This window comes from Liolophura sinensis, chromosome 1 (assembly GCF_032854445.1).
Source record: "Liolophura sinensis isolate JHLJ2023 chromosome 1, CUHK_Ljap_v2, whole genome shotgun sequence".
Taxonomy (NCBI): Eukaryota; Metazoa; Mollusca; class Polyplacophora; order Chitonida; family Chitonidae; genus Liolophura; species Liolophura sinensis.
Genome location: NC_088295.1, coordinates 96,330,066 through 96,353,089, shown reverse-complemented (window position 1 = coordinate 96,353,089; position 23,024 = coordinate 96,330,066). Strand labels below are relative to the sequence as shown.

Genomic DNA, 23,024 nt, shown 5'->3' with positions numbered 1-23,024 from the left:
CACACACATAGGGATACAAGGCTTTGCCATGTGTTTGGCACTTTTGCCATCTTTGGTGCAAATTTTTAAACTTAAATGAGAAGGCAAATTACACAGAGGCAGGCAGACTGTTCACGTAACAGCTGCAGAGTATGACAAGCTTTTCTTAAGTTGTTCTGTGTGTGTTTTTACTTAATTGCTTGTACATGATCTTAGTTCATGATGGGGCTTTCAGCTGATTATTTAATCTAAGGTTTGTTTAGGATAAATTTTGCAGCAGTTTTTTGAAGTTTACATACTTGATCAAGTAGGCCTTTGGAGCAGCTGCCCAAAATAGGGACAGCTTACAATAAATAAGGAAGGATATAACTGTTATAAACTAATAGTCTTGTTTTAAAGAGAAAAGATTTCTGCCCCGTCAGTATTGACAATAGCCTAGACACAGTACTGCACACTGAGCCAACGTGACTGCCATGAAAGTGTACGATCTATATGCAGACCAAGCAGCTTCAAATTTTGGACATTTTCAACTGTCCACTGACCGTGATATTGAGTGAATGCTGATGACAATTTTTTAATATCTGGATTGTTCCAATAAAGCTGGACTTTGTTTTGGACACATTAAGAAGCATTATATTTTCAAAGCACCACTGATTAATAAGTTCCATATTAATTCTGTTTATTCAGTTTAATTCTGATTGAATTTCGATAATGATTTCGAAGCGTTGTCCATTGTGGTGTCATCAGTATAAAACTCAATGTCACAGCTGAAACCATTTAAACAGTCATGTAAGTATAGTATGAATAGTAAAAGGCCAAGAATAGAACACTGGGGTACTTCTGATTTGACATTTAGGGACGAAGACAACTTGTTATTGATACTAACTTTTTGTAATCGACATTTGAGGTAAGAAGTTATCCATTTCATTGCAAAGTTGGTGAAGCCATATATTTTTAATTTTTCCAGAAGAATTTGATGGTCAGTAAGGTCAAAAGCCTTTCTAAAGATGATCATGAAGAGTCCTACGATTTTGTCGTCTATTGCTTTACGCCAATTTTCTGACATTTTGGTAAGAACAGTGAAACAGGAATGCTGGGGGCAGAAGCCAGGTTGATTGTCGTTTAAGAGATTGTTGTTGGAGATAAGAGATTGTTGTTGGAGATAAACTCGTAGATATAATTACGTATTTATTTATTTGATTGGTGTTTTAAACTGTACTCAGGAATATTTCACTTATACGACGGCAGCCAGCATTATGGTGGGAGGAAACCGGGCACAGCCCAGCGGAAGCCCACGACCATCTGCAGGTTGCTTTCTTCTTGCGAGTAAAATTTCCACTTGTTCGACTTTTGGTAACATACATTAAGGTGGCCAATTCTTAGACCATGACTGGGTAAGCCAAGTTCAGCATTACATGTAAGAAAGTTCGATTTAAAGTTCCATAGTTTACAACTGCAGTTGGTTGGGGATATAGTACTCATATCATTGTCATACTTACACTGACAATAAGAAAAAATACTAAGATAGTGCATATGATCAATTCTAATAAGGTAAGTAAATACATTAATCATATCTACGCCACTATCTTGATGCAATTGGTCACATAAAATAACAGATGAGGCAGATGTATCAGAGTTCATTAATTATATCAGCACTAAGACTCACTAACAAGACACTCAGGGAAGCTTACATGACCATTAATATTTACACCATTTGTTGATGGGGTCAAGCCCAGCTCTACCCTGAATTAACTGACATTGTTCTCTGTCTCTGGATGCACATAGTATGTTGATTTTCTTCAGAGATTTGTGTTTTATTTACAGATTTATTGTCCAGTATGGTAATTCCATTGTTCAGGGTGATTTGGAGGTGATCTTTCAGTACGTTATAATAGTTAAACAAGGAAATCCCCACACCCTTTTCTTGGCTGATGTCTCAGTACTGATTGTACAAGTGGCAGAACTTAGCTTTTATATCTTAGAGATCAGTAAAGTACAAAATTTGCAACACCTGCAAAATTATCATGGCAAGAACTGAAATTCTCTAAAAAATTGGGCAACACTTTTTTCCTTGTAGAGTATAATGGTAAAATTCATGAATTTACAGCAGACTAACCAGAATCCATCCACTTACCTTTGAAAACAATGTATTCAGGCAATGAACCTTTTGACGCTCTTGCACAAAGGCGTAATACTGTGTGACTCCTTTTAGGGTCAACTCGTCCATCAAGTTGATCTCGTATGGGTTGCTCAAATGTTTTTTCTGTAAAAAACACACACATAAAAGCTACAACTGCTTTTTTGTTTCAAACTGACAGATGGGTACAGATGTTCTGGGCTATCACTGAGCTACACTGACTTTATTGTATATTCATTTTATATTTGATTGGGGTTTTATACTCCAATCCACTTTTCGTATTCAAGAATATTTCGCTTCTCATAGGGCGGCCAGCAATATGGTGAGTGGAAACCAGGCATAGCCCAAGGGAAACCCATGACCATCTGCAGGTTGCTGTAAGACCTTTCCACGTACAGTCGGAGAGCAAACCAATGTGAGCGGGACTTGAACTCACAGCGACCGCATCGGTGAGAGGCTCCTGGCTGCTTCTATTTTGAACTATGCAAGATGTGGAATCTTGTTTAAAAAGGGGTTATATTATTTTTGTATATGTATGGATTCTGATACATATACATGAATGGCTATTTTGTGATTTACAGAATTAAGATTAATATTCCCTGTCGTCATCAGGAATGAAACATAATCCTCATCGGACATGCATCCAAAATTTGAGCTCAACCCACACAACCCACTATTTATCTCTTACAGGATGCTGACAAACACACGGAGGAAGCTCCTGCAGTAATCTGTACAAGTGAGCTAACAAAAAGCAGAGCCCAAGGGCTGTGAAATGTGTCTATTGGTCTTTTATTTTTCTTCTAGCTAGTGACCAATTGTCTTCTAGTAAAATTCATTGGTCTTCTCCAACCACTAAGGACCTATCAGTTACTGCCTGTAATGCAGGGCCAGGCCCCACCTCATCATGACAGGACTTTAACCCACAGGCTCCCGCGAGCGGATATATCCGCAGGCTAGCCGTACCCCTTCGTCCTCGCGAGCAGTTTGAGCGGCGCTTGTTTCATGTCTTCATTTCCTCAGGAGTGGCAACAGCCGCATATAACATGGGTTTCAATTGGCCCTTATAGGTGCAGTAAAAAGAAAAATACCGGTAATAAACCAATGAAATATAGTCTGCTTTGCAGGCTTTTTCATCAGTTGTTGTCCGCAACAACTGCACTGACTGATGCTTCTGCTTAGTTACACAAACAGTTGAACTTCCGCTATGGCAGACTCGAGCGACGATGGGGAATTCGAAGGCTTCATGTCAGACGACATTTGGGTCGGATATTTCAGTGTCAGATGTAAGTGACGATGTCTGAAGAGGAGGAAGAATTAACTTCATGTCAGTTACTCGGCCGAATGAACCACGGAGCAGGGGATGAAACTTCGCTTTTAACAACAACAGCAACGACTGCTACCACCGCCCCTTAAAACGAGGAAATGGATCACTAATAATTTCACAGACGTCATCGTGGCTGATTTTGAAGGTGCAGTGTCACGCTTTTCCCCCCTGATACACTCTTTGACCAACTGACGTACCAAACCAACTTATATGCACATCAATGCATCGATAAAAAAGCTAATCCAAGATGGACTGACGAAACAAAGGAGGAGATCAAAGCCTGCATAGGATTGCATGTATTGATGTCAGTTATTTGTCTGCCTCCTTATAAGCTTTACTGGACCTAAGACTCTTTAAAATTCCGTCAGTGCCAATGATTACGGTTAAGGCAAGATATAAGATTCGCCAGTATTTCCATATAAATAACTCAGAAAACAACACCCCGAGAGGACAACCGGGTCATGATAAAATCCAACACATCCGTCCAATTTTGGATGTTATCCAGACAACATGGTACTTGTCGTGTCAACAGGAAGGAATGGCCCGATGCTCTACACAAGAACTGTATTTCTTAAAAAGAGGGGTGAGAGTACAAGTTACCAGCGCGGGAATCTTGTTGCCACCACTTGGTATGGCAATCGACAGGTGAAGTTTTTGTCTAACAGCAGTGATCTGAAAGTCAGAACGTAAACAGAAAGATGGCACGTCACTGGAAGTACCAGCTCCAGAAGTTGTTTCCCTGTATGGAAATCACATGAGTGGTGTTGATTACAGGGCCAGTTGAGAATGCAATATCCATCCGCCCAAACATCCAAGAAGTTTCAGAAATACATGTTTTAGTTTTTGGTGGACACTGCCATGTCATGTGCTTTTATACTCATGAAGGAATCTCCAAAACCATGAACGCAGGAGCCGCACTGGTCGCCTCAATGAATGACACCAGCTTGACATTCGTCAAAACTTGGCAAAATAACTCATTAGGAACTTTCAACAAAAGCCCAGGTATCAGCTTACTGAGACAGATCACCATGGATGATCACATTAGCCCTCAGTCATGCCTAAATCAAAAAGGTGCATACCTTGTCAAGGACAGAAAATTTGTAAAGAATCAAAGTATGGCTGTCAAATTTGCAATGTGAATTTGTGTGTTGAGTGCTTTGAGCCTTATCACGTAAATGCTTTTACTGAGGAATAGAGAGACTGTGGCATGTGTGAGATGGCACTGAATTGAAATTTGTTCATGAATAAATGATACACATCTACAGTGCTCTGCAAGAAACAGTTGTATAAGTTATATAATGAATAACCGATATATGTACTTTAAGAGATGTTGAATAACAATGTTTGATGGGCATATATATCCAGGCGACAGTATTATTATAACCAGAAATCATAATTTGAAGTACAATATATATATACTGCACTAGATGTTGAATAACAACGTATACTTTTCTCACACAGCATTTCTGCATTATCATAAATGAACTGAAAATATTGTAAAAGAAATGTAGACACTGATCTTCACCTGAGTGAAGTCGTTTTGGTAGGAATTACGTCCCTTGAAAAAAAAAAACAAAAGCCCAGAAACTCAATTTCAAATAAGTTGTTTGTTTTATGTAATTCACAACAGCTTATATTTCCTTTGTCTAAAATGATTCAAAGCGACAGTACTGAAACAATCATGTTTTTTTTTTTTCATAAAACAAAATCCACATGTTTTTGGACCGTTTTAGACAACTGTAGGCGACAAAATCTAGGAAAAGTCACAGTACAACTTGTCATATTTGGTCTTAAAATGTGCGTGAATATCTGTTCCAATGTGGTGAGTCTACTAAATCAGCATACAGTAAAAATACAAATATTTATTTAGTCGTTCGATAATTTTGCCAGTAAAAACCTGTGCCCTAGCACCTATAAAGCCATTTGGACACACCATCTCTCAACTGGCCAATGAATAGGCTCAAAGCTGGTCATGTGGCCTAAACCTACCAATGAAACCAGCTGTACAAAATGGCAGCATGCTCAATTCTTCTCTCGCAGAGATTTTATGGGAAAATGGATCTGTTTTTTCTGGCAATCTCAAATTGTCGCTAAATGGAGAATGAGGATAGCCAGTGACATTACAACCATATACAGGATCTTGCAAAGGGGTATAATCAAACACGAGCCCTTTTTTTCTTCACGGCTTTGACATACAGCATAACAAGCCCTGGGTTTTTTTTTTTTCTTTAATTTGAAACAAGCTGAACAAGTTCGAACGAAACTGACAGGACAATAGTCATTCGGATGCCATTCCGTCGGCTAGATCCAACGAACAAGTGGGCAGTTTCCTCACCGAGACTGCAACTGTGTCACCACGTGACACTACTGAAGTGAGCTATATCTCAGACAATCCACAGACTGGAAAAACGAGTAGAGACCGACAACAAAATCCAGTGGATTAGCGGTGGAGGTGAGCCGCCTTCGAGACAACCAGGAGAGACTGATGCCGAACCAGTCCGCAATGCTGGGAGCTATCCTGGGAATCAAGGAGGTTTTGACAACCAAAGTGAGGAAGGTGGCCATAATCCTTGAAGCTACCTCTATTTTCGTACTTGTTGCAAATATGCCTTACAGAAGCAGATCTCTGTTATAGCCTGCTGTAGTGATTCCATCAAATATAATTTTATGAAATAAACATACATAAGAATTTTGCATGGCGTGATACTTATGCTTACATATAGAGAAGCAGACAAAAGTAATCCAAATCAAAGTACTGATGAAAATAATGCGAATTCTCCTGGTCCTGTATGACTATAGTATTTGAATATCCTCTACATGAACTTCATTCCAGCTGTTTGCACAGCGCAAGGGTGCGAAACACTGCATGTGTCCCAAAGAACTATGCTCACATGTAATGTATAATTTCCCCTTAGGGACTACCCCATATGATTTTATTTAATGTTTCACATCATCCTTTATAGCTTTACATTTACATTCGATTTCCAAACGTGAAATTTGATTAGGTAAAGCATACAATGAACAAGCCATGTGCAAACCAAATACAGCAGCAGCAAGTAAATTTAGACTGGGGGGTACTTGTGGGCCTAATTTTATTTGTCATGAATGAACATAAAGCACTCCTTACTAAGGCAGCCCTTTATCCTATGCTAAATGCCTAAATACACTCATTATCGACCTCTCTCGTAGTGTGTCATTCATCAAGATTTTGCATGCCAAACACTTTGATCTGGTCCAGTGAAATGAACAAGCCTGAACGTTATGGTGAATGGGCAGGCACGTGTGACCAATGGGACTCTAACACCTGTCCGTACATATCTTATACATCTGTGTAGCAATCGTGTTTATCAAGATAATGCAACACCCAGTCTTACTTAATCTTTCTTCTGTTTCTCAGAAAGCTGTCCATGTACATATTAGCCTACATGCTGCTGCTGTTGTTGCAGTAATCTGCATGGATCTAGGCTAAATGCACTTGATACCCCCTCACTCTTCCCCAAACTCACCCCTGTTATAAGTGCCATTCGCCAACACTGTTTTAGCTGACAAGAACTACTTCTGAAGAAATCACGAATAAATGTGCCTTTTCAAATTATCGGTTTTGGTTCATTTTTCTTGGATCTAAAACGAATTAAGCTTACACCATTCGTGTCTGTATTTGGGGTTTCCACTAGCGAAAAGTCAAGAAAAAGGAAGGGAAAAAGATGTATGGGAACACTCCCTAAATCTCAAGTGTGTCTGAACACTAGCCGTTCTCGTGATCGTTGTATTTCATTGCATTAGCTTCTCTCCTCAGAAATCACTGATACATGTACACGATGGAAACTGGTCCCTCGATGACACTTTAACATAGCACAAATAACTGACGATCGGTGTAGAATTATAACCATCCATTGGGGGCAATATTAGGATGTTTTCATGCAGTACAATAGCAGAACTTGCTGTAAATCAACTCAAATGACCATTTTTTTTTTTTTTTTGAACTCTTGCTACATCTTCATGCCACATGCTACAGAATGCAACAACTTCTAATTTCACAGTAGTCATTCTCCACGACTGCCGGTAGTCAACCTTCAGTTTCTCCAAACTTAACAAGTCATGGAGAGCATCGCACACATAAACTACTTTGGAGATCTACTTTCGATTTTGACAGGGCTGTTTGCTTTAAATCTTGCATGTACGTTACAGCTTTCAGGCATTTAGGCATACACACAAATCGTCATGCATATTCAGTATGCTGTTTTACTGTTAAAAGCATATCATCTAATTTTTAAGTGCATTTAGACCTGCACACTCCTTATCTGTAACACTGGGTCAAGGTCAAAAGGCATACTCTCTGTCTGATAACATTGACATTCTTTATTTTCACCATTTTGGTGACTCACAAAGCGCTCAGCACATGTAAGGTAGGTCTAAAAATCATTAGAAGCTGTTTAATACATGAATGTAGGCTACTTTACATGGTGTAAATCTTTTCACTACATATGCTATCACAGGCAATCACTGCTGACTGGTAGGTGACATTTACCATTGCGATCCTTAAAATAGTGCAAGCGCATTCAATACACTTTGGTGACACGAAATTAAACGAACAATAAATAAAAGGCCGACTCCAAACGTAACTAAAATTTTTATTCAATGCATAATCAAAACATGTAAATCCAAACAAAACAATGAAGAAAACATCACAAAAGGAGGCTTATACTTGACCATAACACAAAGCCTATTTCGCAAAGCGAACCAACATGTCGTACTTAGGTGACAGTACTTCCGGCAATTTCTTCACATTCTTTCATGCCCCTGTAATGGGTCTCTAGTGATTCTCACCAACAGACCCATAAAAAACTTTCTTCTTCCCACCACCACTATAATAGTGTAATGTACACACATAATATACAAACATTCTTAGATAAACTTACCATGAACTGCTCAACTGTGACAGGAAACGTTGCAGAGTATAACAGGATCTGTCGCTTGTTGGGTAAATGATTGATGATATTGTCTAGCATGCCTTTAAAATCCTGAGATAAGAGTTTGTCAGCCTAGACGAAAACATAAGAAGTTAGAATGCATTTAAGAGGAATATTTCATACAGATAACCTTCAGCTTTGTTAATTTCCACATGCTGTCCTGCTATTTTACATGTTCATACGAGGCATATTCCCCTAGAACACAGTGCGAAGTCAAAAGGGCAATTATCAGCGCTGCCGTTCCCTCGAATCGCCCTTTGCATAAAAAAAAAAACCACAAAAACAAATAAAATACAAAATAAAAAAATAAATGAAACGGCCCCAATTCATTACAAGACTCAGATAATTGACTTAGTCGCTAGGCTTCGACTAGCCATTTGCAACATCAGTTTTGGTGAATATAATTTCTGCGTGGCAAAAGCAAATTGATGTCCCTTCGCCACAGTGGCGAAAGCCACTGGTGCCTTTCAACTTCAGCTGTTTAGGTATAAAGTTCATAAATTCACTCAAATTTAATGTTGGATCCAGAATCAAAAAGGAATATTTCACTTCAGTGTGAAAGAACTTGGTTATATTTTTAAAGAGCATTTCAAATCTGAAATGTATGCCCTGAAGCAGGTGACGAGAAGTGGACCCACGATAGTTTAATTAGCATCCAGATTATCCGGGCCAGGAATTACTTTAAAAAAAAAAAAAAAAAAAAAAAATGCCGATCGACTGACCCAACTTCAAAAATCAGGGTTTGTTACCTGCAACGAACTACTGGCCTGGGGTAGCTATGATACAGAGTGATGATCAGATGCACATGTTATCCGGGATGGCAGAGTTCTCTACATATCAGTAAATACAACCATCCTTAGACTTAAATTTCAGGTTATGTACGTGTTGTGGTGTTCACGTTGGGTGGAGGTCAACCGTAGGAACTGAGGCCCTTAAAAATGTATGAGAATTGTGTTATGTGCACAAATGCCGTCAGCTTCTAAATTTAGCTTGCCACTGTCTACATATGCCAAGTTCAGGGCCTGCTGTCTGCCTCTACCTTAGAATGTTCCAGAATACGCTCAGTTCGCTGCCTGTTTGTTTACATCAAGTGTTCAGGAATTTTCTTATTCTAGACAATTCCACCAGGCTATATAAGACCTATGAAAGCAGGTCAAAGGGGGAGAAAGAATTATTGAGAGTTTGGATGCTTTCGCTGTGTGTTACTTTAGTATCCTTTTTGTGCTGAATTTTGGTGTCTTTATAGCCTCTGGCTTTGCTATATCCTATCTCCACCGAGGACTTGTTCAGTCTGAACTTGTATATTTAATTTGTGCTCTTGTGTACACAGTGCTTATTAGTACACGGACCCTGTCTGTGGAATTTTGTGTATATTTCGTCATACACTCAGTTATACTGTGGATTTTCCCGCTTGTGAATTTGCCTCCGAGCATTTATGCTTGTGTGGTATATATTATGGAATATATGCGTCCGTTTGGACTTGACACCGTTGTACATGTAAGTACTTTAGTATTTGTATAGATACTGTTATCCTTTCTTGTTAAACGTAAGTACTGTAGCATTTGTATAAGTCTTGTTATCTGTCCTTGTTAAACCTAATAAATTGTTGTAAAATAAAATCTGCTGGTTTTGGTTACTTTTTTTGTGCGGCTAAACTGTCGTGTATTTCGAACAAGCAATCTCTTTATAATACAGGCAGTTTGGGTCGTCCGGGAAGTGAATTTGAATTTGAATTGAAAGGATTTTGTGTAAGTTGTGTCGTTTGTCTAGTCTTTGACTTTGTAGTAAATTTTGTCAGCAGATTTTATTCATCATGTCGGGTTTTAAGCCCAACGAGTTTATGGAAGCACCAGATCAGGACATTTTTGATGTGTTAAATAAGAATGATTTGTATGCTTTAAGCAAGTACCTGAATCTTAATATCAGAAGATCCTTACGCAAGAAAGATATACAGTTTAGTATTGCTAAATGTTTGGTAGAATTACAGGAGTTTGATGAAAGTGCATTAGATGCGTACAGGCCTGAGGGCGATGACTCCACTGTAATAAGACTGAAGGAGTTTGAACTGAAGGAATTTGAACTGAAGGAAAAGGAAAATGAAAGATTGTTTAAAGAAAAGGAAGATGAAAAATTCTTTAAAGAAAAAGAAAGATTGTTTAAGGAAAATGAAAGATTGTTTAAAGAAAGGGAAAATGAAAGGTTGTTTAGAGAAAGGGAAAATGAAAGTGTTCGAATTGAAGAAATTGAGACTTCAGAGCGAAATTGAAGCGAGGAAACTAGAAGGAGATAGATCTGGCTTAAGTTTTTCTGATATGCCTCCAAAATTTGACGTCGCTAGAAACATAAGATTGGTGCCACAATTTCGCGAGACTGATGTAGATAAATATTTTCTACAGTTTGAGAAGATTGCTCAAAATTTAGAGTGGCCTAAAAAGTTTTGGATTACCCTTTTACAGAGTGTGTTAACTGGCAAAGCTAGGGATATATACACAGAGTTATCAACAGAACAGGCTGCAGATTATGATTTTGTGAAAGACGTTATCTTAAAAAGATATGAGCTTGTGCCAGAGGTCTATCGGCAGAAATTTAGAAATTTAGAGAAAAGAGATCCAGACTTACATTGAATTTGCTAGGCAGAAGGAAGAATTGTTTGAGCGGTGGTGTTATGCTAAAAGTGTAGATAAAGATTATGAAAAGTTAAAATAGATCATCCTGATTGAAGACTTTAAAAGGTGTATTAATGATGTCAGAACGTTCATTGAGGACAAAGAGGCTGATACTTTAGAAGCAGCAGCCACATGGCCGATACTTACACGGTTACACATAAGGTCTCATTTCAGAAAAAGCCGTCTACATTTAGAAAGCCTCAACCCTTTCCCAGCGGTTCATTTAACTCAAATTCAGGCCCACCAAAACAGACTCAAAATTTTGACAATTCAGGTGAGCAAAGAAGACCTGTTAATTCGAACACTACTCAACGAAGGTTTGACCATACATTTACTGATAGTTTAGCTGGGTTACATGTAATTTTTACAGGAAGCCAGGCCATGTCATGTCATGTCAAATTGTTATGTTTTAAAGAGAAGGCAAGAACAGGAGGGTGGCCCCAAGCCTAGTGGTTTGTGTGTTACTGCTAAAAAGTCTGATATAGTGAACAATGTTGATGCATTTGATTATGTTAAGACTCCACCAGTAGATTGTACACAGAATTCACAGGATAATGTTATGAAGGTTTTTGAGCCATTTATTTGTGACGGTAAAGTCTCACTTAAAAGTGACATGTCTTGTGATACAAAGATCAGGGTATTAAGAGATACTGGAGCTTCTGAGTCTTTATTGTTACAAGATGTTTTGCCATTTTCTGATGAGTCATATTCTGGATCAAATGTATTAGAGGTGTAAGCTCTGCGGAATTTGAATCTGTGCCTCTTCACAAAGCTTACTTGTCATCAGATATCTACTACTTGGTAATGATCTTGCTGGTGACAAAGTAATGGTTAATCCTATTGTAACTGATAAACCTTGTTTAAATCAAACTGTTGATCCTGTTGAGAAAGAAATTCCAGAATTGTATACCTCTTGTGCTGTAACGAGGTCTATGTCAAACAAACTTTCTGATAATGGCAAAAACACAGTAATGGACTTACAAAGATACATTTCTTACACAAATGTTTACTCAAGGCTTGTAACTGAACAGCATAAAGACCCAGAAATTTCATGTTTGTTTGACAGAGCTCTCAATGATTGTGTTATTTCATCTGAACCTGTGTGTTATTATGTCAAGTCTGATATACTTATGCATAAATGGAGACCACCGTATGTATCTGTTGATGATGACTGGGCTGTTAAACATCAGATTGTTGTACCTAAGGCATACCGAACTGAAATTTTACGTGTGGCACATGAAATGCCATTACCTGGTCACTTGGGTGTTAACAAGACCTACTACAGAATACTGAACCACTTCTTTTGGCCAGGATTAAAGGGAGATGTAACCCAGTTTTGTAAATCATGTCATACATGCCAGGTAGTGGGTAAGCCTAATCAGACTATTCCTAAGGCACCATTAGAGCCTGTACCAGCTTTCCAAGAGCCATTCAGCAAAGTATTGATGGATTGTGTAGGCCCTCTACCTAAGACGAAGTCTGGGAATCAGTATGTGTTAACTATTATGTGTACAGCAACCAGATTTCCCGAAGCTGTTCCTTTAAGGAATATAAACACAAAGTCTGTTGTCAAAGCTTTAACAAAGTTTTTTACTCTGTTTGGATTACCCAAATCCAAACAGTCTGATCAAGGTTCAAACTTTATGTCTGGTATTTTTCAGCAAGTTATGTACCAGCTAGGCATTAAACAATACAAGTCGTCTGCCTACCACCCAGAAAGTCAAGGTGCAATTGAAAGATTTCACCAAACATTAAAGAACATGATTAAGACTTATTGTTATGATACAGAGAAAGACTGGGATGAAGGTATTCCATTTCTTATGTTTGGTGTTCGAGAGTCAGTACAAGAATCATTGGGTTTCAGTCCATTTGATTTAGTATTTGGACATACTGTTAGAGGACACAAGTAATGTAAATCTTTTGGATTATGTATCTGATTTTTCGTGCTAAGCTTGTCAGAGCATGTGAATTGGCTAAAGCCAATCTTGAATGCACTCAGAAGAATATGTAACGTAGATATGATAAGAAATCTGTTGTTCGGTCATTTCAACCTGGTCAGAAAGTTTTAGTATTGTTACCTGCTTTGATGTCAGATATTTTTGGTCCATATGTTGTTGACAAAAAGCTGAGTGAGCTTAACTATGTTGTTTAAAACACCTGATCGACGCAAATCAAGTCAGTTATGTCACATGAACATGTTGAAACCCTATGTAAACAGAAATGACACTGACAACACTGTTGTACTTCTGTTAATGTTGTTGCTGCTGACATTGACCAGAGTTGCTGTAATACAGATGATATTGGCGAACAGTTGGTTGATTCTAAACTCAATTCTTCAAAGCATCAGAATTCAGATGTCTTTAACAACTTGATTCTAAACTGCACCATCTGGAAACCCATTCAGCAACAGCACCTGTCTGAACTTGTTTTTGAGTTTTCACATTTGTTTCCGGATGTACCATCAAGAACTGATGTCGTCTTTCACAGTGTTGATGTTGGTGATGCCTCACCTATTAAACAGCACCCTTACAGGCTAAACCCTGTAAAGGCTAAGTACCTGTCTAATGAGATTAAGTACCTGTTAGACAATGACTTTATCGAGCCTAGTCACAGTAACTGGAGTTCACCATGTAATTTGGTACCCAAGCCTGATGGTACATATACAATGTGTACGGATTACAGGAAAGTCAACGCTGTCACTAAATCAGACAATTATCCAATACCTCGTATTGACGACTGTATTGACGCTGTTGGTCGGGCAAGACATGTATCAAAGTTCGATCTGTTAAAAGGGTTTTGGCAGGTTCCTCTTACTCCTAGGGCTCGTGAAGTTTTCAGTATTTGCTACGCCCGATGGACTCTTTCAATACAAGTAATGCCATTTGGAATGAGGAATAGCCCAGCTATGTATCAACGCTTGATGAATGAGGTCACTTCCGGTTTGGACGGGTGTCATGTCTACATAGATGACATTATCTTCACCGACACTTGGGAACAGCACATTTCCAGAATACGCCAGTTGTTTAAGAGACTTAGTCAGGCTAAACTTACCGTCAATCTTGTAAAAAAGTGATTTTGTTGTGCCACTGTCACATATTTGGGGTCATGTCGGCCAAGGTCAAGTTAAGCCTATTGACTCTAAAGTAAGTGCTATTTCCACACTTCCTGTATCCTATAACAAGAGGCAGCTTAAGCGCTTTTGTTGGGTATGGCTGGATATTACAGGAAATTCTGTCCAAACTTTTCCACTATTAGTGAGCCATTGACTCATCTGTGAAAAAGTCCAGTAAGTTTATTTGGTCAGATGAGTGCCAGACTGCTTTTGATTGAGATAAAAGCCATACTTAAAAGTTCGCCTGTGTTGTCAGCACCCTAACTTCGAGAAAACTTTTAAGTTAGCAGTTGATGCAAGTGATGTTGCTGTAGGTGCTGTTTTGCTTCAGGAAGACAATCTTGGTGTTGATCACCCAGTTCCCGTAAACTTAAGTTCCAGAGAAGTTATTCAACTGTTGAAAAAGAATGTTTGTTATTTTAGCTCTGCAACATTTTGAAGTTTATGTAACAGCTTCGAGACAACCTGTGATTGTAAATACTGATCACAATCCACTTGTGTTTCTACAGAAAGTTAAAGGAAAGAATCAGAGATCGCTACGGTGGGGTTTATTGCTGCAGGAATACAATCTTAAAATCAAACATGTAGAGGGAAAAGATAATGTTATTGCAGATTGCTTGTCTCGTGTATAAGTTGTGTATAAAATGTTTAATTGCATGTGGTTTTACAATGTTGTATATATTATTGTTTAACATATATTGTAAGTAAAAAAAACGTTAGGAAAACTTTCTTGAAGGGTGGGTGTGTTATGTGCACAAATGCCGTCAGCTTCTAAATTTAGCTTGCCACTGTTTACATAGGCTAACTGTCAGGGCCTGCTGTCTGCATCTACCTTAGAATGTTCCAGAATACGCTCAGTTCGCTGCCTGTTTGTTTACATCAAGTGTTCAGGAATTTCTTATTCTAGACAATTCCACCAGGCTATATAAGACCTATGAAAGCAGGTCAAAGGGGGAGAAAGAATTATTGAGAGTTTGGATGCTTTCGCTGTGTGTTACTTTAGTAGGCCTTTTGTGCCGAATTTTGGTTGTCTTTATAGCCTCTGGCTTTGTTATATCCTATCTCCACTGAGGACTTGTTCAGTCTGAACTTGTATATTTAATTTGTGCTCTTGTGTACACAGTGCTTATTAGTACACGGACCCTGTCTGTGGAATTTTGTGTGTATATTTCGTCATACACTCAGTTATACTGTGGATTTTTCCCGGCTTGTGAATTTCCCTCTGAGCATTTATGCCTGTGTGGTATATATTGTGGAATATATGCGTCCGTTTGGACTTGACACCATTGTACATGTAAAGACTTTAGTAATTTGTATAGATACTGTTATCCTTTCTTGTTAACGTAAGTACTGTAGCATTTGTATAAGTCCTGTTATCTGTCCTTGTTAAACCTAATAAATTGTTGTAAAATAAAATCTGCTGGTTTTGGTTACTTTTTTGTGCGGCTAAACTGTCCGTGTATTTGAACAAGCCATCTCTTATAATACAGGCAGTTTTGGGTCGTAACAATTGAAATATTCAAACAAGTGACGTGCCCTTCACTGGTGGTTCAACCTCCTGCCCTTCTGAGGCCAGATTAGGCCCTGACTACTCAGTGAAAGACTCTAAAAGCAATTGTTTATCTAACTTGAATTGGTCAATCACCCCTATGGCGAATGGAACAGTCTCAGTTTAGTGCACCTTGTAAAATCACTAGGGGGTTAAAAACGCTCCGACACTAACTTTGTTATTAACAGATTTCTGTCCAATATTTTTTCTTCTACTGCATTTGACGTTTGCAAAGTATGTTAGTATTTTCCTTGCAGTGAATCAAAAAAAAACATACACCCTATATAAATTGTGTAGTGCTGTTTATGAAACTACATGTATGTACTTTTGCTGTCTCCACCCAGCTTTTCGTCATTTTGGAAATTGACCTTGCGATTATTGACTTGGAACGTCCTTACTGGTTGACAGCTGGTATATGAATGTCTGTTTCGACGCATAAATGAGAACGTGTAGCTTAACCCACATTGCATGTTGTTGTGATAAAAATGGCCTCAAAGGTGAGAGAACCATATCGGAAGACAGATGTAAAAGGTGGTTATTCGCTAGCCACTTCACAAAAATTCACCAATTCATCAAAGACTACAAATGCAGGGCTTGTAGTCCCACGACAATGTGGGCCGAAATACAGGCCGGAGGTAGTGTTTCATCTTTCAAAGTACTGGTTATCACAGCAGATGTTTGCTGGGACAGTACCGGTAATAACAACCATGTGCTTTGTCATCTACCTTTACTGTTGCCAAGCTGGTGAGGCTGACTGAGGCGTGACTGAGGAGTGGATAGCTGTCACTGATCGATTTCCTGTAATCCTCTACTCCCCACAGAGAATTTACTACTATGGTGTAGTTTCTCAAAATGCGTCTAATTGAGAAGGTACAGTAATTTAGGTTATTTAATACATACACACCGAATCATTGATGGACTATCTCCCTTGTGCTATTGTGTTCTACGTGTTCAAACCCTGATCTCAATACCTATAATATTTTTTAAGATACCACTAGACATTTTGTTTAACATTGCCTTCCCTGTTGTTGGACACTTATCACTAACCAAAAAGCTCATCCTCAGAAGCCATAACGACCATCAATTTTCCCAATTTGCCATATATAAAACCTACGATGGAATTCAAAATTCTACTTACCTCATCCAAAACCAGCATCTGACATTTTCCAATTTTCACCAAGTTTTTGTTCATGAGATCCAATATCCTTCCTGGAGTGGCAATTATCACATGCACTGGAAGAAAAGATATTAAACTCTGTCTTCATATTATGGTGAACTGTCAGACAGTCCTTCAATTTGCAATTTCCAGGACAAATCAGTTCAAAATTGATCTCCCTTTCTGACGTTTCTATACTCATTTATTCGGAAACCAAAAACAGAAAAAAAAAATGTTCAGCAGAGATGTTCAGGGCAATGGCTTACATTCATGGCCTACACATATTAGACTTCTAACAACAATAAAGTGAACAAACATGTGAATCTTTGATGTCAGACATTGCTATGTGGGCATAAACAAGCCTATTCTGAACTGTCCAGGCCACACATTAGTGGATCCACACGTTCAGTTTTACTAACTATAGCTGTGTTGACCACAAAGTTACCTGTCCAGGCCACATATTAGTGGATCCACACGTTCAGTTTTACTAACTATAGCTGTGTTGACCACAAAGTTACCTGTCCAGGCCACATATTAGTGGATCCACACGTTCAGTTTTACTAACTATAGCTGTGTTGACCACAAAGTTACCTGTCCAGGCCACATATTAGTGGATCCACACGTTCAGTTTTACTAACTATAGCTGTGCTGACCACAAAGTAACCTGTCCAGGCCACATATTAGTGGATCCACGAGTTCAGTTTTACTAACTATAGCTGTGCTGACCACAAAGTAACCTGTCCAGGCCACATATTAGTGGATCCACACGTTCAGTTTTTCGTTCGAACTTCTTATTCGTTTTGGCACAAATTGCCTTGATTATCTGTTTGCATAGCTTTACTGCTGACTGAATTTTTTATTCCAGGATTTTTAAATGTGGAAGGATAATCCACTGGTTACTTAACACCTTCTTGGCCATTTGAACATGGGGTCACTGTGGCCAAGTGGTTAGTGTGCTGTCATAGCAGATCGACTCCAGAGCCTCTCACTAAGGCTGTGGCTTTAAGTTCCACTGAGTGTTTTGCATCCAGGTAAACAGACCCATGGCCCCAACAGAGCGAATGACAATTCACCCTTAGATATACAAAAGGGAAAAAGAGGGGGAAGAAAAAAAATGCCCTTTAATTGCCAGTCGAATATTTTAAACCTGTTTTGATATTAACAGTAATAAATAGTCAAAGCACCAAACAAAACGAATCCGCACACTCGCCAAACTCATGTGTATCTACTACTTCATCGCCCAGTTCTGTTCCTGGACTGATCAGCGTTTCATTTCCCAGAATCTATGTGTCCATGATCTAGCAGCCCAAAAAGCTGGATAAGGATGGCTTATATTTACTAATTCTGAGAGATCACTGCGATCTTCAGCCTTAACTTGTGCACTTGATGATCACATTGTGTAAGTGTTAAGGCACACTATGCAGTAATTTTAATAATACCTAAATCTTATTAATACATGCTCAGTCCCGTAGGCTTAGACATTCACTCACGTTCTGCAACTACTGGCACCATCCTTGTTAGATAAATCAAGAGTCAAACTTGAAAATAAGGTCTCACCATCTTTGAGATACTTGCCACATAAAGCCATGATTACCTGACTGACCTCTTAGTACATCCATTTTGTGAAAGTAACATCCTCAAAAGGATTTATCACAACCTAACTTGTTTCCACAACTTTCTCACCTGGGTCGTATAGTCTCATTATGTCATCCTTCAGGTTTGTACCCCCAGTGGTGGCCATGACTTTGCAGCCAATATGTTTGCCAGCTCTATACAGATCTGACTAGTTTGCAGCGCTAACTCTCTTGTTGGCACAATGATCATAGCTGTAAACAAGAATGGCATATTGATGGCAGATGTAAACAAGAATGGCATACTGATAACAGATGTAAACAAGAATGGCATATTCAGACCTGTAAACAAGGGCACAATGATGATAGCTGCAAACAAAAATGGCACGATGACGATAGCTGCAAACAAGAACGGCGCAACTACCATAGCTGCAAACAAGAGCGACACCATGACCAAAGCTACAAACAAGAAGGGCGCCACGACCATACCCTGCAAACAAGGACGGCGCCACCACCATAGCCGCAAACAAAGATGGGGCCACCACCATAGCTGCAAGCAAGGACAGCACCACCACCATAGCTGTAAACAGACGGCACCACCACCATAGCTGCAAACAGACGGCGTCACCACCATAGCTGCAAACAGACGGCGTCACCACCATAGCTGCAAACAATAACGGTGACACCACCATAGCTGCAAACAAGGACGGGGCCACCACCATAGCTGCAAACAAAGACGGCACCACCACCATAGCTGCAAACAAAGACGGCGCCACCACCATAGCTGCAAACAAAGACGGCGCCACCACCATAGCTGCAAACAAGGAAGGCGCCACGACCAAAGCTGCAAACAAAGACGGCACTACCACCATAGCTGCAAACAAAGATGGCGCCACCACCATAGCTGCAAACAAGAATGGCACACCACCACCATAGCTGCAAACAAGAACGGCGCCACGACCAAAGCTGCAAACAAGGAAGGCGCCACGACCAACGCTGCGAACAAGGACGACGTCACCACCATAGCTGCAAACAAGAACCCCCCGACAACCATAGCTGCAAACAAGAACAGCGCGACAACCATAGCTGCAAACAAGAACGGTGTCACAACCATAGCCGCAAACAAGAACAGTGCCACGACCATAGCTGCAAACAAGAACGGCGCGACAACCATAGCTGCAAACAAGAACGATGTCACAACCCATAGCTGCAAACAAAACAGTGCCACGACCATAGCTGCAAACAAGATGGCGCGACAACCAAAGCTGCGAACAAAAACAACGCCACAACCATAGCAGCAAACAAGAATGCCATGGGTGTTGATGCAACTCTGAGTTATCAGGCACCACAGAAACGGGCAAACTGTAGCCCTACAACCATGACATACTGATTGGTGTTTAAAAAGGCTATACCAGAAATTTAGCCAAAAAATCTATATCTGCTGATCAAATCAAATTTTATGTTTTTATCTAAAATAGCTCACTATTACTACTATAACTATTGCCTTCCAGTAAATATCAGACTCATACCTGTAGTATTTATTTAATGTTAAAATAAATCTTGAAGTCTGAAAAAGTTATAATGCTACACGCTTTATAAATTTTAGAACCTTATTGCTTGACTAATCTAAAGTAACAGCAAATGCTGGATTCGACTTGCGCTGATTGATTTTTTGCCAAAAATCTCTGGTCAAGCCTCTTGCCCCACTGCTCAAAATCATTATATTATACGACCTCATGGAGAAACCCTAGTGGCCTGGAGTAAACCACCAATCTTTGCCAGCAGGGGTTTAGAGAAGTCATCTGGACTAGCCGGTATTCGGTCCATTGACTGAATAAAAATCTCATATCTGGTTATATTTATTCAATTTAATTCTTTTTTTTGAAACAAATATTCAAAAGTGTTACATAAATTCAATTTGAATAAGTCCAAAATTCTGAGTTATCTTCCTTGTACAGGAATCTTCATGACCAGCTGTCCAGGACTGAAGGCGGCAATTTTTGAAAGTGGAGGGACATGAAATCAAAACGACCCACAGTGAGCTTCTTTGGCCTTGCAATTAGTGACCTACAACGTCCTTATTAGTTGACGGCTTGTGTACGAATGTATTTCCGCATAGAAATGTATAGATTCTGCCAATCCTCACGAATAAATTTGACCTACTTGTGTGGATTCAGATCGTTCTGTTTTCTGACATTATGATACCCCAAATGACTGGACTCGCATGGTCTGCCTGGCTTCCTCCCTCTGACGCTTGATGGCGCTAATAGCGTTAGTCCTTTCAAGTCAAGCACGCAGTATGTAGTTTCGTCTCCTGGTTGCATTTTCACGAGTCCGAAGTTTGGTAAATGGCTCTCAGCAGAAAAATAAAAACCTTCTTGGCCAGAAATGACCATCTACTAGCCAAATCGATTCACAAATTAATCGTCTTATTTTTGTTCAAAGACAACATGAGGATGTGTGCGTCACAGGGCTTCGGGCTGAGATCCAGCCAAAATTGGGAAACAAGGGACAAGCCATTGTCACTGATACACGTATCGTAGCCCTAAAACGTATTTTATCTCTAAATGTAGCCTCTCTTTTACAATCATCACAGTTTATATTCCACTGGGTAGTTCACTATCTAAGAGTCTTCATTTTTTCATTAGCTCAGTTTTGCGGTAAAATTTATGTTACTTGTACTGTTGCCATTAGTAATAGGCAATAATAGGCTAATCGTCTTAGAACTGTTTTCCAAAACCCACCATCAGTTTCAAGTGTAATCTACATGGAAGGTATTTAATTTATTCAATTTAAATATTTAACTTTCTTTCAACCTACACCATTTTGGACACGTCCTTTTATAGACTGAGACTGACATCCCCATATTCCCTATACCATTAACATATGACCACTGTACATGTATTTTGATTGATGGCTGAAATATAGCTTGAAAGCAATGTCAAAACCAAATGCACATTTCAGTCAGTCTAGATTGATGCTCTTGATTGTAAGTTTTCTGGGCAGGTCTTCACAGTTTGTGTCAAGCGGCCTTAAATACATTTAAGAATAACTGCAATTTGCCCCGATTAGCAGTTTGCAAAAATATACAGGTCAGTTTTAATGGAGATCACACAGGCAGAGATAATTACTTCAATCAATGAATGGTAAAACACAAAAATATTTAATTTTGGTACCTCAAATGGTTGGTCGAAACAAAAAAAAAAAAAAAATCAATTTCAATTGAAAAGAAAAAAAAATCCTTTTTCTTTTAAAAGTAGTGGTTGGGATATGGAAAAATGACTTCTATGAACCCCTGGTCAGGTACCTTAAGAAGGCGCAGCAATAGCATGATAGATAAAATAGGTTGCTATAAAACAAAGTGGACAAAAAACTATCTCAGTGAAGAATTCAAAGAAAACGCAATGTCCCTTCAGAATCTTAACCTTAGTGACAGCAGACATACATAGAATCCACAACTAAAAAACACATTCTGCTAACTGGAATGTGACGTCTAAGGCTGGTCTGATCCTTTGACCAAGCCAAAAGCATTTCACAACTTGCACAGTTCAACAGTTGGTGAAATGCTTCTCCACCACATACTGCCTGTCAGATTCTGTCACATCACCCATCACCAACACTAACGGCTGTATTGACAAACAAATGAGTGAGTCGCAGAATATTTCTCCAGACATCCCAAATTTATTGCTGTAGCACTTTCTATACCTTGATACAATGCATGTTTTCAGAAAAAGCGGCATGTACATATGTGAATAAAATGCACAACAAGTAAAGACAAGTGTTTTCTTTATGCTGAACTGGTCTTCATCAATGACTATCTACATACCTTGGACTTCATCTTTGGTCGGGTCACATCGTTCGATGATTGGAATGGCATAGGCACCAGTTTTGCCAGTTCCATTCTTAGCACGTGCAAGGATATCCCGCCCAGTCAGGGCGATAGGAATGCTGGCTTCCTGAATGGGAGAGGGCTTCTCCCACCCCTTCTCAAATATACCCATGAGGAGCTCTCGTTTCAGGCAGAAATCTTCAAACTCATTTCCTTTGGTATTTGTTACATCCTGTTCAAGAAAACAGCTTCCAAGGTTAGAGTGCAATCTTGTAACCATTAACCATAATAGAATTCACGCGCATAACATTAAAAGACTGACTTTATCCAAGTGTTACATAGTTAGAGTACAGCTGTACAACATGCTAAAATTCAAAACCAGGCAGGAGATTAGCACCATCGTGGAGAGTTTGTAAAGCACCTGTAGCTTTGGGACAGTCATTGGCACTGTCAGTGATCCTTCCACTTCCACGTGGCTGAGCATTGTTATGCCTACACACTGGCTGTTGAAATTTGATGGAAAATTTAGTTCTTCGTTAGAATGCATGATTTAAAAGAATTTTTGATAAACTAACACGACACATGAGACTGAAGTAAAATATCTGAAGTGTGTCTTCTTGTTTGCAGCCCGGCAATCTTTTTTCAAAGGAGTGATTTACGAGTGAGTCCAGGTGAAATTTGTTATGGATCATTAGGACTGTTGAAACCAGCTCATTCTTCATCTCCAATAA

At 39.2% G+C, this 23,024-nt stretch overlaps 1 protein-coding gene across 1 annotated transcript in view; it reads right to left on the bottom strand.

Annotated features, from left to right (window-relative positions):
* Positions 1 to 23,024, bottom strand: part of LOC135481964 (ATP-dependent RNA helicase cgh-1-like) — a 45,282-nt gene that overhangs the window by 5,789 nt on the left and 16,469 nt on the right. The window contains 6 exon segments of the mRNA XM_064761761.1: positions 2,114 to 2,242; positions 8,360 to 8,482; positions 16,876 to 16,970; positions 18,577 to 18,657; positions 18,660 to 18,719; positions 22,291 to 22,525. Of these exon segments, the coding sequence (XP_064617831.1) occupies positions 2,114 to 2,242; positions 8,360 to 8,482; positions 16,876 to 16,970; positions 18,577 to 18,657; positions 18,660 to 18,719; positions 22,291 to 22,525 (723 nt within the window).